The sequence below is a fragment of the Delphinus delphis genome, chromosome 10 (assembly GCF_949987515.2).
Source record: "Delphinus delphis chromosome 10, mDelDel1.2, whole genome shotgun sequence".
In the NCBI taxonomy this organism is placed as follows: domain Eukaryota; kingdom Metazoa; phylum Chordata; class Mammalia; order Artiodactyla; family Delphinidae; genus Delphinus; species Delphinus delphis.
Genome location: NC_082692.2, coordinates 19,535,165 through 19,554,112, shown reverse-complemented (window position 1 = coordinate 19,554,112; position 18,948 = coordinate 19,535,165). Strand labels below are relative to the sequence as shown.

At 44.5% G+C, this 18,948-nt stretch overlaps 1 protein-coding gene across 2 annotated transcripts in view; it reads left to right on the top strand.

The window, feature by feature from the left end:
• KIAA0319 (KIAA0319 ortholog) overlaps window positions 1-18,739 on the top strand; it is a 50,798-nt gene extending 32,059 nt beyond the window's left edge. For both annotated transcript variants that reach the window (XM_060021567.1, XM_060021566.1), the window contains 8 exons: window positions 1,428-1,579; window positions 3,221-3,359; window positions 4,042-4,201; window positions 7,430-7,572; window positions 9,638-9,760; window positions 11,228-11,318; window positions 13,140-13,231; window positions 15,835-18,739. In XM_060021567.1, the coding sequence (XP_059877550.1) occupies window positions 1,428-1,579; window positions 3,221-3,359; window positions 4,042-4,201; window positions 7,430-7,572; window positions 9,638-9,760; window positions 11,228-11,318; window positions 13,140-13,231; window positions 15,835-16,013 (1,079 nt within the window). In that variant the 3' untranslated portion in view covers window positions 16,014-18,739. The remainder of the gene's footprint in view (window positions 1-1,427; window positions 1,580-3,220; window positions 3,360-4,041; window positions 4,202-7,429; window positions 7,573-9,637; window positions 9,761-11,227; window positions 11,319-13,139; window positions 13,232-15,834) is intronic.
• Window positions 18,740-18,948: the final 209 nt, after the last annotated feature.

Here is an 18,948-nt window from a genome sequence, read left to right as displayed (position 1 = left end):
GGAGGAGGTTGGGCCCCTTCTGCTTTTCAGTCTCACAGACCCTAAGCCAGGCCATGGTTATCCAGAAACGTTAGTGTTTGCTTATTGGCTATAGCAGATACCGAACTCTGCTTGGCCAAACAAAGGTCACTCTTCTTCCGTCCACGTGCACAGCATTTCCTTTTGTTTGTGGAGTGTGTGTCCTAATAGCTTCATTCTCCTTCTGCGACTACTGGCAACTAAAGCCCCATGTCCTAGTGACCACATGATGCTTTGTTTTCCCTCTTCCTTGGAAATCTAAGAGCAGAGATGGTTTCAAATTCCGTGTTGTTTCTTAATATGAAATGTGTGGTCCAATCTATGACATCCTGCTTTATGTACTTGTCTCTTTTTTCTTTTCCATTTGACCATGATCTGGTTGAAGACCTTTGTTTCAGATATTTCTGTCTCTTCCACGTGGCACAGTGCTAGACTCATGGCAAATCAAAGATGTTGGTTACTTCAGTGAATGAATAAATGATTATGATGTATTGAAGATCAGAGGTGTAAAAGAGCATGGCTGGATGGTAAAATCCATTCACCAGTATTATGGACCAGCAAGAGTGTCAGTTCATTGGGGAGGGTGGCTGAGACAAAGGCAGAAGCTCAGCCTTGAGGTATTGTATGTATCAAGTGTCATGCTGAGGAGTTTGGACTTTATTTGCTGGGCAGTTGGGAAAGGATGAAACAATTTTATCAGCACAGTGACATCGATTTGAGTTTTTTTCAAACGTTTTATTATGGAAGTTTTCAGCCATATATAATAGTAGAGAAAGTATGGGGACATGTGCATAAAAGGGGGTGGTTGTCTTAAGTTCCAGTTTTGAAACTCGATAGGGTCTAGATATTGTTTTTTATAGAAGGATTTTGGGGCTTACTCAATTTACTGCCAGTCTATTTCTATTCTTTCTAGCCTTTCCCTGTATGGACAATGGAATTAAGCCTCCTCAGTGCCAGATTCTCCCCACTGCCCTGAATCGTCCCTCTTCAATTTACTTAGACAAGCAAGATTTGGTACTGTTAGAAACAAAAATATTTCTGTGGCCAGATAGTGTGGACCAGTACAAAATAATCCATCGCATATTTTAAACCAAAATATTTTCATTTTCCAGACCCCAGACATAAGTAAGAGCATGATTTCTCTTTTTTAAAAAGAGAAAAAACTGTAATGATAATAGAAAACTGTCCAGCGTATAGGCTGCCGAATTACAACTAGCTAAGTGCAAAAAGAACTTTAAGAAAGTCTGTATGTTATCTAATGGGTATTTGGGGCAGGAAGTGATGCTTTTTGGATATTTTAAATCTACATGTCTGCAAGATGGAATAGTCGTGGATAGTTCGTGATACACTTCTATCACAAGTGTTTTAAATCAATTTCTTTGCTTTCATTTTTGCTATATTTGACTTAGAAAATAATAGTCCTCCCAGAGCCCAGGCTGGTGGCAGACATGTTCTTGTGCTTCCCAATAACTCCATTACTTTGGATGGTTCAAGGTCTACTGATGACCAAGGAATTGTGTCCTATCTGTGGATCCGGGATGGCCAGAGTCCAGCAGCTGGAGTGAGTACTTGAAGAGAATTGCCCCTGGACCACGAATCATTACGTCTGTATTAGTTTGCTAGGGCTGCATAACAAAATAGCATAGACGGGGTGACTTAAACAACAGATATTTGTGTTCTTCCAGTTCTGGAGGCTGCGAAGTCCAAGATCAAGGTGCTAGCCAGTTTGGTTCCAGATGAGAGCTCTCTTCCTGGTTCTCAGACAGCTGCCTTCTTGCTGTGTCCTCACAGGGGTGGGGTGGGGGTTGGGTGTGGCAGGAGAGAGAGAGGAGAGAGGGGAGGGGAGGGGGAGAGAGAGGGCTCTTGGGTGTTTCTTCTTATAAGGACACTAATCCTATGGGATCAGGATTCCACCCGATGACCTCATTTAACCTTAATTACCTCTTAATAGACCTTATCTCAAATAGAGCCACACTGGGGGATTAGGGCTTCAGCAGATGAGGGAACACAGTTAACTCTATAGGTCTCTGTTATGACCTCATCTCCCTTTCCATGGTCCCCACTAAGGTGTTTATGCTTCTAGGTTTCTTCTGAGGGCTGGAGGCAGCAGGCTGCTGTTCAGTTTAAACAAATCTGAAGTCCCTTCCGACTTTTTCCTTGCCCAGACTTTGCGTAGGGTCAGAAACCATAGCCTGGAGGGACTTTGAAACCATGTCTTCTCATGGGACTCATTCTGCTCCTTAGCTTCCCCATTGTTCCTATTTTGGTCCAAATGGATTCTTTCCTTTTCCTCAACATTGTACCAGATAGGTCAATAGATCGAGGATTGCTATTCCCATTTCCTAAGTACAGAGAATGAGATGCAGGGATGGAAAGAGACTTGGCCAAGGTCAACTAACTCATCCTTAGTCAAACCAGATAGACCTAGGTTTTTAGCTCCTGGCAGGCCTTTTTCCCCATTAGATCACTCTGCCTCTTAGGCTGTAAATTTAGGTACATCTTCATTCCTCCAGTTGCTAAGGACTTGAGAGATGCAAATTTACTCTTGGAGATGTACTGAAGGAGTGGTCCCAGGAAAAGAACTGAAAATGCTTTATAATTTCTAAAGTAACTCTGGAATGAATACTGTTCAGCCAGATGGTGGGTTAGCCTCTAAGTGTAATTATAACAGCTGTCTGATCAGAGCCCTTGTTACCACCCTCTTCTGTTAGCAAGTTCAGAGAGAGGGTCTGGGAGATTCTTCTCGAATTCTTTGAGCAGAGATGTTACTACTCAGCCTCTTGGGTCATTTGAGAAGGTGAACCTGATACACCATGAGGAAACCCGAGATGAGATCATTGTAAAACTATCTTTAAAAATAAGACCCAAAAAGCTCTTCAAAGAGAGTGCTTTACCCTCCAGGTCTCTGCCCTAATTTCGGTGGTTTCCCCCTCTGTAAGGTGGAATTTGGTAATTCCTAGAGAGCCCTTGGGAAGCAGCTCAGCTCACAAAGTCCTGTCTGAGGATTGTGCCTCCTGGTGCTTTAAAAGTGGGAGAGACGCTGAGGATTGCCCGGACCTTCACTAACCCACCACCTTGCTTCCTGTTCACCCTGCCCCTTAGAATCATGCATGTGTGACAAAGACGGGACCCCGAGGTTTGGGGTCAACAGAGGCCCAGGTTGGGAGCTGACTATTGAATCATGAACTGGGTTATTTCTCAGGATGTCATGGATGGCTCTGACCACAGCACGGCCCTGCAGCTCACCAACCTGGTGGAGGGGGTCTACACTTTCCACCTGCGAGTCACTGACAGTCAGGGCTCCTCGGACATGGACACTGCCACTGTGGAAGTGCGGCCAGGTGCGCTCACAGGCTTCCAGGCCTGGGTTTGTGGGGCTGGTCCGTGAGCGGGGTCGGGGGGGAGAGGTCAGCCTTTGGGGCTCCTTGCAGGTGACAGTGGAACCCGGTGTGGGAAGCTGGGCCCACTTGGAGGTTTCCTCTGCCTGTGGTTATCTATCCCCAAACAGATCCAGCCTCCTAACTCATTAGGGAGAATTGGGTCTGGCAGCAGGACCCCCTGGTCACTTTGGTTTTCCTGCCAGAAGACAAAGACCTAATGTGAGGTGGACACGAGACCTTCATTCCTGGGAGCGCGGAGAGGGCAGCTTCAGCAAGGTGGCCACACCGACCCCCGGCATAAACTGGGCCGGGCCCGCAGCGCTCGGAGACATAGTTCTCTTACCAGGCCCGAGGAGGTGTGTGAGGTCCCAGAATTTCACGTGAGCCCAGAGGCAGATTAGTCACACCTCCTTATCATCTGGAGAAAAATGAATAGACAGCACGCTGATGTAAAAGAAGGAAGAAGTACTCTCGGATAGTGGCCCCCGTGGTACTTGGAAGAATTGACCTGAGGCCTAGAACCTAAGCGTAGAAATTACACAGGGGTCATTTAAAGCTCTTTAACTATTACACAGGCCTTGCTCCTCCTATTATCAAGCCTGGGGTTTCCAGATGGAAAGCCCATGTCTTCTCATTTCCCCAGACCCGAAGAAGAGCGGCCTGGTGGAGCTGATCCTGCAGGTTGGCGTTGGGCAGCTGACGGAACAGCAGAAGGACACCCTTGTGAGGCAGCTGGCGGTGCTGCTGAATGTGCTGGACTCAGACATCAAGGTTCAGAAGATTCAGGCCCTCTCGGATCTCAGGTAAGAACTGCACCGTCCAGCCTGAAGCTCGCCATTTCCTCTCGTTCTCTGTCTTTGCACGCATGTTTATCCCATTCATATTCTTTTTTTTTTCCTCAAAGGGAAGCAGTAAGGACAACATCATTATAGGTCCTTCCCACAAGTCTCGGTAAATGTTTGTTGATTGAGAATGTTCTGAAGGAAGGCATAGGGAACGTCAGAGGGAGCTGGGTTTTAGTTCTGGTATCATCGGAGGGCGTGTGCATGGTCTGGGGCATGCACGGGGGATGCCTCACAGCCAGGCTTCATCCCTGCCCCGTGTTTAGGGACTGAGACTTCTCTCAGTGTGAGAGGATTGTGGGTTACCATTGCTGTCTTCTGAGGGTCTATAAGGTTCAACCTTTTCCTTGATTTCTTATAAGATTTACAATTTTAATTGAGTTTTTAAAAACTCTTATCCAACTTATGAACAGGGAAGTGGGATGGGGAGAGAGAGAGAGACAGACAGAATATGGGAATAAAAACCTACTATTCATAGTGAATCCATCTGCCAGTTATTGTCAGCTGTTCTGTTTAGGTTTGCTTTTCAGATAACTGAAATTTACTTAGAAAAATAATAAATTAAAAATACTAGTTATTTTTTTACGGAACTCTTTCAAAAATGGATCATACATTTCCCTTTCTTATATCAAACACTGAACCAAACACATCTGAAAATCAATAAAACCAAAAGTTGTTTCTTATTTTTTTTTTTATAAATTTATTTATTTATTTTTGGCTGTGTTGGGTCTTCGTTTCTGTGCGAGGGCTTTCTCTAGTCGCGGCAAGGGGGGGCCACTCTTCATCACAGTGCACGGGCCTCTCCCGTTGCGGAGCACAGGCTCCAGATGCGCAGGCTCAGTAGCTGTGGCTCACGGGCCCAGTTGCTCCGCGGCATGTGGGATCTTCCCAGACCAGGGCTCGAACCTGAGTCCCCTGCACTGGCAGGCAGATTCTCAACCACTGCACCACCAGGGAAGCCCCAAAAGTTGTTTCTTTGAAAGATCAACAAAATCGATAAAGCTTTAGCTAGAATGACCAAGAAAAAGAGAGAAGACTCAAACTGCTGAAATCTGGAATGAAAAGGGATATCACTACCAACTTTATAGAAATGAAAAGAATTATAAACGAAAAGGAATTAGTTAAGATGAGGTCATACTGGAGTAGGGTGGACCCTTAATCCAACATGACTGTGTCCTTATAAGAAAAGAGACACAGAGACAGACACACAGAGAACCTGCCATGTGATACTGGAGGTAGAGATTGGAGTGATGTGTCTACAAGCCACAGAACGCCAAGGATTGCCAGCAACAGCAGAAGCTAAGAGAAGGGCATGGAGCAGATTCTCCCCTAGAGCCTTCAGAGAGGATGGTCCTACCAACACCTTGATTTTGGAATTCTAGCCTCTAACACTGTGGGAGAATAAATTTCTGTTGTGTTAAGCCACCCAGTTTGTGGTACATTTTTATGGCAACATTTGGAAACTAATACAGACTTGAATAAAATCTCTCCAAAGAAAATATACAAAAGCCAATAAGCACGTGAAAAGATGCTCAGCATCACTAGCTATTAGGGAAATGCAAATCAAAATCACATTGAGATACCACTCCACACCCACCAGGATGGCTGTAATCCAGAAGACAGACCATAGCAAATGTTGGCAAGTATATGGAAAAATTGGAACACTCATACGTAGCTGGTGGGAATGTAAATGGTGTAGCCACTGGGGAAAACAGTTTGTCAGTTCCTCAAAGTGCTAAATGTAGAGCTACCATATGACCCAGTAATTCTGCTCCTGGGTATATACCCAAGAGAAATGATAAACATATGTCCATACGAAATCTGGCATGTGGGAGACTCAAGAGGGAGGAGATACGGGGATATATGTATATGTGTAGCTGATTCACTTTGTGATACAGCAGAAACTAACACACCATTGTAAAGCAAGTATACTCCAATAAAGATGTTAAAAAAAAAAAAAGAAATCTGGCACGTGAACATTCACAGTGGCGTTATTCATATAGCCAAAAAGTAGATACAATCCAAATGTCATCGACTGATGAGTGGATAAATAAAATGAGATATATTCATACAATGGAATAATATTTGGCAATTCAAAGGAGGGGGAAATACTGATATATGCTGCAACTTGGATGAGCTTTGAAAACATTATGCTAAATGAAAGAAGCCAGATGTGAAATGCCTCATATATATTCCATTTATATCAAAAGCCCAGAATAATTAAACCTACAGAGACAGAAAAGTAGATTAGTGTTTGGCAGGAGCTGAGGGGTGGCGTGGGGGCGGCTCTTAGTGGGTGTGGAGTTTCTGTGATGATGGAAATGTTCTGGAATTATTTATTTATTTTTATACTTATTTTTGGCTGTGTTGGGTCTTCGTTTCTGTGCTAGGGCTTTCTCTAGTTGCTGCAAGTGGGGGCCACTCTTCATCGCGGTGCGCAGGTCTCTTCACTATCGCGGCCTCTCTTGTTGCAGAGCACAGGCTCCAGACACGCAGGCTCAGTAGTTGTGGCTCACGGGCCTAGTTGCTCCGCGACATGTGGGATCCTCCCAGACCAGGGCTCGAACCCGTGTCCCCTGCATTAGCAGGCAGATTCTCAACCACTGCGCCACCAGGGAAGCCCATGTTCTGGAATTAGATGGTGGTGTTAGTTGCACAACTTTGTGAATATACCGAAGGCCACTGAATTGTACACTTCAGAAGGGTGACTTTTGGGAGTTCCCTGGTGGCCTAGTGGTTAGGATTCTGGGCTTTCACTGTCTTGGCCCCAGGTTCAATCACTGGTCTGAGAACTGAGATCCTGCAAGCTGCACAGCACTGCCAAAAAAAAAAAAAAAGGTGACTTTTTATTGTAAGTGTATTATATCTCAACAAAAAGGTAAAAATGAAGATGTGTCTGAAAGTTCTTATTCTGTGTGTGGTTATGTCTGTTTGCACACACATATACATTGCTCCTTTTATCCAAAGGTCTATCTATCATCAGCTGAACTCTGGGACCAAAGAGCCTTTATTTGTGAATAGAAACCGATCAATCCCTTGACCCTCAGAATACACCTCTATGTCCTTGCCAAGTGGCAGAGCTGTGGCCGTCTGTCTTCTCAGCCCCACAGGTCAGATGGCTGGAGTGGATGTGTCACATTGGTCACTGCATAACCGTGTGGGTGGCCTCTCTCTCTGTCTCCTCTGCAGCACCGTGATTGTGTTTTATGTACAGACTGGGCCACCTTTCAAGGTCCTCAAAGCTGCGGAAGTGGCCCGAAATCTGCACAGGCGGCTCTCAAAGGAAAAGGCTGATTTCTTGCTTTTCAAAGTCTTGAGGATTGACACAGCAGGTATGTCCCCATCAGAAATATTCTTTTTTATTTTTAGTTTTAAAGTTCAAGTAATGTAAATACCTAATTGTTGTATATTCAGAATTGGATTCCACTGGACTAGACATCCCATCCAATTAAATGCAATGGGAGTCTTATAATTACCCAGGTTAAAGGAAAAGATTTTTCGGAGAAGGTGAAATATGATTTGGTTCCTATATGGTGGGACAGTAGCCAGGTCTCATAGTCTGTTTTTTTGTTTTGTTTTTTTTTTTTGGCGGTATGCGGGCCTCTCCCGCTGCGGAGCACAGGCTCCGGACGCGCAGGCTCAGCGGCCATGGCTCACGGGCCCAGCCGCTCCGCGGCACGTGGGATCTTCCCGGATCGGAGCACGAACCCGTGTCCCCTGCATCGGCAGGTGGACTCTCAACCACTGCACCACCAGGAAAGCCCTCATAGTCTTTTTTGACTTAAGTAGGAATGAAGTTCAGTATTTCATTATCTTTCCAATTTCTCCATGTCAACCCCTACGGGAATATTCTAAAAGAATCAGATTTGCTGATCGTGGCTATGTCTTACTGGCACAGAAAGAGGACATGTGGACATCTTTGCTTTAGCATCCAGAGATTTGTTTTGCATTTATGTCTCCAGCTGGTTTCCTGCAACATACATTTGCCAACCATGCTCTGTCTTTGAGGGAAACTGGAGACAAACAACAGTTATGGTCTGTTTTTAAAACCATACTCTTTCATACTGGTCATGGTCAGAGATTTCATACTTAGATGGTCAGAACAGTATTAAAAGACAGATACGTGTTATTGGTTGGAAAAGCCATGTTTATATAATTTATTGACCTGGGACATCATGCCTTAGGTTGTGAACATGGTGTTATGTAGACTCTTGGAAATCTAAGATAGCTTTTTTTTTTTTTTTTTGGCGGTACGTGGGCCTCTCACTGCTGTGGCCTCTCCCGTTGCGGAGCACAGGCTCCGGACACGCAGGCTCAGCGGCCATGGCTCACGGGCCCAGCCGCTCCGCGGCATGTGGGATCTTCCCAGACTGGGGCACGAACCCGTGTCCCCTGCATCAGCAGGCAGACTCTCAACCACTGCGCCACCAGGGAAGCCCTAAGATAGCTTTTAAGTGCCTTCCAGTGGTACCTCTTTTCTTAGTGGCTTGCCTGACGCCTCTTCCTGGCACCAAACTCATTCATATGTGTGGATGGAAATGTGGTCTTTATCCCAGGTCATTTCAGTAAACACTGGGGACTGTGATACCATTTGGGGAGTAAAATTTAATTTGTTTCAGATGTATACCTATCCACAATTGACTTTCTTTGTAATATGGAGTAAATTAATTTTTTTAAGAACTCCTTTTTTTCTAGCTACAAAAGTAGTATTTATTTATTGTAGGAAATTTGGAATATCCAAGAAGACAAAAAAAATTAGAATAATCCTTTAGATTCTAGAGTCTAGAATTCCCACCATCCAAAGATAACTTTTGTTAATATTTTGATGTTTTTCCTTCCAGTTCCCCCATCTCTAGAAACACGTTAATACAATCAGGATAATTTGATATATAATTTTTTAATCTGGTATTTAACTTCAAATCATATTATGACCATTTTCTCAAATCTTTTAAAATTCATCCCTCAATAACATATTCATGACCTCACAGTACTCCATCCTAGATATGTTCCACAACTTATACAACCAGTCCTCTACTCACAGACCGTCAGGTTGATTTTAAATAATGCTGCAATGTAGATAAGTTCTGGTGCACATCCCCAGTCGTTTTCACTGGATAAATTCTTAGAATTTCTCTTTCTTAAACCAAAGGGTGCTACGTTTCTGCTACATGATTAAGGCTTTTGTTTCGCAGTTCAGGTGTTGGCATATTTCTGCCATTTGCTTCCAGATGAGATTGTCGATTCGAGAGACTTTCCCCGGGACTCCTGTTCATAGCGTAAGAGTCTCTTGATTCAACGAGATGCCTCTGTTCAGGGTCTATGCTATGAAAAGACACAGCTGAAGCCAGGGAGCCCCTTTTCTCCATGGTGACCTCTGCCCCACTCGCCTCCTTGCAGGGTGCCTCCTGAAGTGTTCTGGCCATGGTCACTGTGACCCCATCACAAAGCGCTGCATTTGCTCTCAGCTGTGGATGGAGAACCTGATCCGGCGTTATATCCAGGATGGGGAAAGCAACTGTGGTGAGTCCTGATGTGGTGGCTTTGGGTGAGGAGCCTTCAGACAAATCATTCTGAACTGTCAGAAAGATCTGCCTAGCTTTGCAGCTGTAAACTCAACCCTTTTCTCACCCGAAGGCAAGCGAACGAGCTCACGTGGTGATGGGTTAAGATCCTCCCACAGTTCACCTTGGGGGTGTGTTTAAGGCTTTTCGTAAAACTTCCCGATGAGGAGATTCACCTTGGAGAGCAGATTTGGCTAACCATCGCCGGCATTGCCGAGAAGGCTGCTTTGGGCTACATGGCCCCCATTTCCACATTGCACCTGCCTTGTCTTGAGCTGAGTGTGACCTTCTGGTGAAGTGGTTCCTGGTGTGGACCTGGCTGGAATCAGATGAACAAGAAAATTGGCCCATTCTTCCAGGCTGTCTGCCCAAGCAGGCACCAAAAATTGGAACCACCGCCTCAGCTGGCCAAGCTGGTGCCCTTAAGTCTCTTCTGAGGAGGGAACTGTATTTCAATGCCAGTCTATTCCTAAGAGTGATTTTGTTTTCTTGGGGATGTAGATGGACATAATTGGCTGAAAAATTAGGATGAGCTGACTGCGAAATTATGTTCCCACCCTCTACTACATAAAAGTTTGAAAATAGCCAGCTCTTGGATTGTTATTCCAAGGAGCATATATAACATTTAATAGAGGTAAACCTTTTGTTTTTGCTCCATTGGTTTCTCTCTTCCTGAGTTGCTGGTGCAGAACTTTTTACCCTGGATTTCCACAAGGATGTGGGGGAAGTGAAGATCAGGTAGCTTCTGAGTGGCTGTCTGGCTCTGTGAAAAGCATCTTCATGTCATAGGCGACCATACAAATACTTTATTTGCTTTATTCAAACCAGGCCAGAACTAGTTTTGAGGTTCTGTGATTCTGGAATGAATATATATTTTTTTGTTTGTTTGTTTTGCGGTACGCGGGTCTCTCACTGCTGCGGCCTCTCCCGCTGCAGAGCACAGGCGCCGGACGCGCAGGCTCAGCGGCCATGGCTCGCGGGCCCAGCCGCGCCGCGGCATGTGGGATCTTCCCAGACCCGGGCACGAACCCATGTCCCCTGCATCGGCAGGCGGACTCTCAACCACTGCGCCACCAGGGAAGCCCATGGAATGAATATTTTGATGTGACTTTCATGGGTGTTTAAGAGGCCTTACTTTTTAACTGATGAATTTATTTTTTTCAGATTATTCTGTTCTCAGGTCAGTGTGAAATATGTGCTCCATGAGGTCCCTGAACCAGTTGGATGAAAGTCAGGTGGTTTTAAGTTGTTCTTGATTTATTTGTATTTCACCTTGCTTAGGCTCTCGACCAGCCTGGCGAGGTGGTAGCAGCACCACAGATGGCTTTGCTTGTAAGGACTCAGAAATATTCATTGTGAGTCATTGAAATAAAGCTGTTTTGCAAATGGTATGTAACATGTCCACTCTGGTTTTCTTGTTTTTCAGAGTGGAGTGTGTTCTATGTGACAACATTGGCTCTAACTCTTGTCGTGCTAACAGGGGGTTTAACTTGGCTTTGTATCTGCTGCTGCAAGAGGTACCTGGCATGCTTACTTATGTCTTTGAAATAAAGACACAACATTGAAGGTGATATGACAGTTCTAGCGGCTTTTGCTCGGGTTTGTGAAGCTGCTGAACTGTTTGAGTCACTCTTTTTATGAAGAGAAACTTGACTTTAAAAGTACTTTATAATGCATTCTCCCCCACGAAGCTTATGTGCCTAGTTAAATAGAATAATACTAGAGACAGCTTTTTTTCATTGCAGCTCTCATATTTTCTAGAAGATTCAGTGATTCTGTATCAAATCTAATGCTCTTTTCTATCAGTCTCGCATTATGTTCACTAGAACAGTACCTAAGTGGCCTGACTAATCCACCCTCGGTAGAGAAAGGAGTTGTAGAAGTAGACTGATCTACATGCTAGATTTATATTATTTTACGTATGTGAAGCAACAATCTAATCTACCTGAATTCTATTTCATAAGTGCAAAACTTTAAGCAAACTGAATACTATCACCAAAGAGAGGTTTTGCTTTAGATTTTTCCTTCTTCTTTTTTCCCATGGAGCTGACCGCTGAGAAGCCCCAGAGATGCCTAATTGTCTGAACCTTCCACAACCCCATGCTTGACCCTCTATAAGGAGATTTGTAGGAACAGTGATTACTCAAGTCCTTAGAAGACAGCATTGGGTCCACTTTCCTATATGGAACTCTATAAATGCCCTCCAAAGAAGACGTGATAAAAAGAAATAATGGTTATACCAAAATAACAGTTATTTTTCAGAGATCACTTATCAATTTTTTTAGTTTTATTTGTGGTTATTTTCCCAAAGGTAGGACTGGTGAAAGAGAGCACAGGCACTTAGAGGCCTCCATCCCATTAAGTTTTCCCAGAACCATCTGGGATGATGGTCACCCTGCTGTGCTTGGCTTTAAAAATTCTGCAGCTTTGTGACATTTGTATCAAGTAGATGAGCATGATGACGATGAGAGTGATTGACTGTGAGCATTTATTAAGTATTTGCCATTGTGATGAATGGTTCTAAGTGCTTTCTGTGTATTATCTTATTTAGACCTCCTATCAACCCTATGAGAAAGGGACTATTCTTACTCCCATTTTACAGGTGGGAACATGGAATCACAGAGGTAACAAAAAATGATCTCAAAGTCACCCCGATAGTAAACCCAGGGTTAGAGGCCCATGCTGTTAATCACCAAGCTATCAGAAAACTGCCTTTGTTTGTTCTCTACATATCTTAACCATGGTGTTGATGTGTATTTTCAAATTATCCCCTGAAGCATAGGATGGGCTCCATGGGATCAGCCCAGTTGTTTTTATGTGTTGACTGAGTTATTGCTTATTCCCTTGGGGGAATTTATTATAATTTCTGTTGGGGTTTTTTTTCTGACTGTCAGTTACATCATCTTTTCATTCCTGCATCTCTGGACATCTCAGGATAGTATAGGTTGAGGGGAAAACTTGCTAATCCAGGTTTTTATGAGGAAGGAATGACTCATGGAGAAAAGCTTGCTAGGCCAACACACAGGTATTGAGAGTTTCTGCAAGGGTCCCTGGCACCTCAGCCTGAGGACTGGGTGAGAGCCTGCAGTTAGGAGGGTGGTAGCAGTGTGACCCTTCTTACTCTGACCTGTGTTTCTTCAAGATGCGTGACGTACCTCAGACTCACCAAACGCAGATCCGGCTGTGTCTGCATATCCTTAATGACAGATGCCAATTAACAGAATGTAATAAATTCTAAAGGCAAAACATTTCCTTTGGCGTCCTCCACGTGTTTGAAATCCTGGATCCTAGTTACCCTTTCTGAGAATCTGGGTTGACCTTTTCTTTGTTCTTTTCAGACGAAAAAGGACTAAAATAAGGAAAAAAACAAAGTACACAATCCTGGATAACATGGATGACCAGGAAAGAATGGAGCTGAGGCCCAAATATGGTAAGGCAGCCTCCAAGATGATTTCCTGGTGCCTTTCCATTATTTGATCCAGGTGTCTGAGTGTCACCGTGGGTGAAGGGAGAACAGCAGGCTGGAGTGGGCGCTTTAACCGGGGAGGAAGAGCGAGACTGGGATTCTGTGAAGAAAATCAACCTACTTCAATCCCGGGGATATGCTACCTGGGAGGCGATAGGTGTATTATACACGTAATGAAAACTTGGCAAAGTGCTTTGAGGCATGAATGGGTGAGGGATAGGAAATGCCTATTATTGGTCGAACCAAATGACCCCAGGAATAAGACTGCTTTTCAAACAGGTGTCCCCAGTGCCTGGCTTTTCTCTACTCATGGTTGGAGGGTGGGGCCTGTGATGCTGTTTCGCCCTGGCTCATCTCTGAATGCTGTTCCTTTTAGGTCTGCCACACACAAAATGCCGCAAAATAACATTTGGACTTCAAAACCAAACATTTTTCAGTGTCTGCATTAGCTAATCAGCCATGTGTATAGATGGACACAAACGCTTTTACAAACAATTGACTTCGTTCACAGCATGAATTGATCCCCATGCTGAGAACTACCTCTTGACCACCTCAGTTAACTCTCTGATTCTCACTTATTAACTCTTGGAGACTAAAAGAACCTTCTCTGGCCCCCTGAGGCTGCTTAGCACTGATTCTATGGACTTGTCATAATTCTGGATTGATGACTAAATTGATTCTTACAGAGGGCTGTAATCACTTTCGAAGTTGTGAGATGCAGAACGTTGTCCACGGCAAATGTCATGTATCTACCCATGTATCTGTCATGTATTTTTACCCATGTACATTTACCCATGTAAATGTCATGTATCTGCACAGACCCTGAGTTAGGCCCTGGAGATGGGGAGGAGAATGAAGCATAGGGCCTGCCTTGGGGCACTCAGAGCCCAGGGGAGGATAATTACACCAGAGTCAGAGCCCTACAGAAGCCGGATGAGGCCCTGTAGGAACATAGAGGCCAGAATGACGAGCGCGTATGGAGAACGTGGTTCGGGCCTTTGGCAGGGGAAGCTTCTCAGGAAATCCACATAATCGCGTGCATTTATCAAGTGTTCACCGTCTGTATTACATAACTAATATCAGAAGTGTTATAAAGAGACTTTGTACCCAAGAGCTCAAAGTGCTTTTGGGTGCATTGTCTCACCCACCTGCCTCCCAAAATACACTCCCCCTTCTGGCAGTCCTGTTTCTACTCACAGCCCCCCTGTGTTCCTCATTACCAGGCTCTAAAGCTCAGACACTGGTGCTTGGTCCAGGATGCCTTGTCCCCATTCCAGCCACTCCATCTTGCCTAATCTCTTGCCCTCTTTCCTCATCGTTCTCACCACCACCCCTAGTTCAGACCCTTGTGATCTCACCTGTGGACTAATAGTAACAACAGTAATAGTTAGCAGGTACTTAATGTTTCATATGTAGGAGGTACAATTCTATGCACTTTACCACTGAATTCCAATCCTGCCAACAGCTCTATGATTATCCCCATTTTACAGAAAGGGAAACTGAGGCACAGAAGAGTTTAGCAACTTGCCCAAGTAACAGAGCTAGTAGGCACCAAAGGCAGGCGGGACAGGCTGTCTGCTCTAGAGCCTGGGCTGCCTTCCTCCATGCTGCGCTGCTCCGTGTGTGTGGCTGGCTCTCCAGCTACTCCTCTCTCTTCCTTCTGTCCTGCCACTGGGTTTTAGTAATATCTTAAAACAACATTTTAATCGTGTCACTCCTTTGCTAGTAGGACAAAATCCAAGCTTCACGGCTTCCCTTGGATTCATGTGCTTTTCTATGAGATCCCAGCCTCTTTTTGTTTTTCTTTTTTTTTTGCATTTCCTACGTGAATCAGTTGCTCCAGACTGCTTTCTGCAAATATTTCTGGATGCCTCCGCATACTCCATGCTCCTCCACTGTCCTCCTGTCCAAACCCTTCACTCTCTTCAAATCCCATCCTGTGTGAACGATCCCTGAAGCTTCTAAGTGTGCACTTGTCTCTTCTTGATTCATGTAAAATTTTATTTTTAAAACTTTCTTGCCTGTCATGAACCCTCATCTCGTCTTTGTCTTACATCCTTAGCTAGACACTATAAATTCTTTGAGAGCAGGGGTCACATACCTGTCCCTTCTCTTACTTTAACTCCCAGCAATCAAATATTCTACTAAAAATACTTGATGGGAACAAGTGGTAAAATCATAATGGCTTTCATTTATTGAGTGCTTACTAAGTGGTAAACGCCAGCGGGAGCTTTACATGCACGAGTTCACTTAACCTTCACCATAAACCCGTGGAATAGATGCTTTGTTAGCTCCTAATTTAATAGATGAGGAGACTGAAAGCCCAGAGAGGTTAGGTACCTTGCCCAGGGCCACACAGCTGGTGAGTGACAAAGCTTGGGCTCAAGCTCAGCAGTGATTCCAAAGCCCCTGTTAATACTCACTAGGAAACCCCAACCGCCTGCTGCGTTGTGAGTGATCGTTTTGCATGTGCAGAGCGCATGACTCCGTGCCTGGGACCAGAATGATGGGCAGCTGAGAGGGAAAATGCCCTTCCCCCCAAGATGCATCTGTCTGCTTCTCCCTAGGTATTAAGCACCGAAGCACAGAACACAACTCCAGCTTGATGGTGTCTGAGTCTGAGTTTGACAGTGATCAGGACACGATCTTCAGCCGAGACAGGATGGAGCGAGGGAATCCAAAGGTTTCCATGAACGGATCCGTCAGAAACGGAGCTTCCTTCAGCTATTGCTCAAAGGACAGATAATGGAGCGGTTGTGAAATGGAAGGACGCTCGCAGGAATCCTTTAATCCAGGACAGTCAATGGGAGTTCAAAACAAAATTAACTCTTGTTAGAATAGCGTGTTCCCATCCTTTCACACTGGGCTGGAGGTGTGTCCCCATATTTTAAAAGACCTGTCTTCTGGGGTTTTTGAGACACAAACCAAAACAAAAACATTGCTCTTTTAACTGAGATGCTTGTTAATGGGACTAAAGGTTGGGTAAGAGGCTAAGGTAGATACTTAAAAGAGTTTTGTGTTTTTGTAGCTGGCACAGTGTTCCTATGTTAAGAGAAAGATTAACCTGTTTCTATCTGCAGACCCTTGCAGAAGATGAGTTCAACATGATGTAAAGAGGGCCAATTTCTCTTAGGAGCTGTGATTGCCTTTAAAGACGACTTTCCAAGCGTGGTTTCTGTCGTAGGACCCTTGGAGACTGAGGGCTGTGTGTCTATATATATATTTTTATATATATATATAAAAGATGCTTTATCTGAGGAATGGGTTGTCCTCTGTCCAGCAAGTTTTCTGTGCTGAAGAGACACCCATACAGAGCCCAGCTCTCCTGTTTTCACTCTTTCGCTATGCCAACCGCCATTTCTGTGCTCTCTCTACAGAGCAGCTCTTGGAAGTTCGAGAGCTAAATAAGAATTGTATTCTGAGGACTGGAGGCAACAGAGAGGGAGGTGGGGTTTGCTGACTTGTAGGTTGAAGGTTGAAGGTAGCATTTTAGCATGTTTCACCTTTTCTTTCTCTGAGAAAAACAAGCCACACTGAGGCCTCTCTCAGTCCCAGTTTACATGAAACACAAGAAAAGTGATTATTAATTCCTTAGACATTTATTGAGTATGTGCTATAGGCCATGCATTTGGACCTCTATCAGTAGGAATAAAGACTCAGCAACTTGGTAATATATACAGTCGGGCCTCCGTGTCCACGGATGCAGGACCCGTAGGGATGTGGGCCCCATGGATGCAGATGTGGGAGGGTGGGGGAGGGCCGACTGTATTCCCAAACTCTGAAATACAATCAGTCTTAATGAGGATGGTGTGCTTATGATACTCGGCCCCTACAGGTACTTTCCCTAATAACTTGACACAGATATCCACTTCATATGTTTAAAAATATATTAAACCATTTTCCACTAAATATCTTATTTTAAATATATGAAAAAAACCTTAAAGCATCCCCAACCCCAGAGCAGCACCCCAGAGCAAGGACTTGGAGTTAATTGTAGCCCGACAAGTTGGTTAGCTGATGATTGTTCCCCATCCGCCCATGGTCCTGAGGCTGGGGGCCTGGGTGGTGCCCTTGGCGTTCTTTGTGGAGAGATTAGAATGAGAGGTGGGGCCCGTCACAGACAAGCGTGACCACACCTAAGCAATATTCTGTTGCACAAGCCTCTGTCACACGAAGGGAAAACTAGGATTGCTTTGCTATGACTAAGTGGAGAACTAGGATTGCTTTGCTATGACTAAGTGGAGAAGCAACGTGATGAAACTGTCAGGTTGAAATCATCAGGACAGGACAATAGAGAAAACAGTTACCATGGGCCTTGCAAAAAATTAAGCTTTCCGGTGCTTTTGTTCCTGCTGCTAATATTCATCCTCATGAGACCGTCTTATTTTTAATTATTCTGCTTTATAAGGAGTGGCCAAAAAAAAAAAGTAAAAAGCACAGGAGTGTGATTTTATTTTTAAAATAATTTCTCTGCTTATGTCTACACTTTCTGTATATCCAGCCAGCTCAATACTATCGATGGTGTTAGAAGGAAAATGTGATGCTTTTTACATGAACATTTAGCTTCATACACTTAAAATCTGCCCTACCCGGTGGCCAGGGTTACATTATTTTTGTGCACAACTGGAAATTTCTGGCACAGAGGATGGCAGCCTAAACATGAGGTCAGTAGAGCACAGTGATGGAGAAGGGAGTGATCATCTGTGAAGGGCTATGTACATAAGACACGTATTTTACATACTTCATTGATCCTTACGGTCATCCTGGAAAAGTAGATACTCCTCTCATGTTGCACATAATGAAGGCCCAGAGAGTTTAAGTAACTTGCTCAAGGTCACGGCCAATTAGTGGTGGATCTAGGAATCAAATGCAAATTTTGTAAGCTGCAAAGTCCATGCTTTCCACCCTCCTCCCCTACACAAAGAACTCCCACCTCCAACTGTTGGAGGGCAAATTCTGGTGGACCTTTTGGACCACTTGGAAGTTCTGTTCCTAGGACCAAGAAAGACAAAGGGAGAGAAGCCTGCCTCATCTCTTCTGTTGGATCACCCCCAGGGCCACCCCTCCAGGTCACTCCTCCTTTTCTGTCTCCAGCCCCGCTGGTCTGATCTTTCCACCACAGATAGATCTTGAATCTATGGTGCAGCAGAAATAAAGGCCACACCAGTGATCAGAAAGTGGGTCCTCTCTTGTTATCGGAGGAGCAGAGCGTGAGGTGGAATGGCAGCCAACATTCTTCTCTTGTGCACTTTGCATTAAGGGCCTTGGGAAGATGAAGCTCCCTGGCAGCTCAGGATAGATGAGAAAAGCAGGGCCCGAGAATGTGGGAGAGGGCATTGGCAGGGCTCACAGGCTGACAAGATTCTTAGCTGCTTTGGCTGAAGTCTTGGTTTTATTTTTTTAATGTTATCTTTTTCCCATGTATTGACAACGTATCATTTCCAATATAACACTATTAAACATATATGCTAATCTGAATAAAGGTGTCTGTAGTCTCTGTAATGCCTCCTTGTTGTTGAGGAGGATGGGAATACTTATTCTTTCTGCTTCTGTGTGGAGGGATTTCCCTGGAGTAGGAGGCAGCAGGCTGGCCCACGACCTGTTTTTGTGCAGCTGGTGAGCTAAGAAGTGGTTGAAAAAAATATCATATTCTGTGACACGTGAAACTCACATGGAATTCA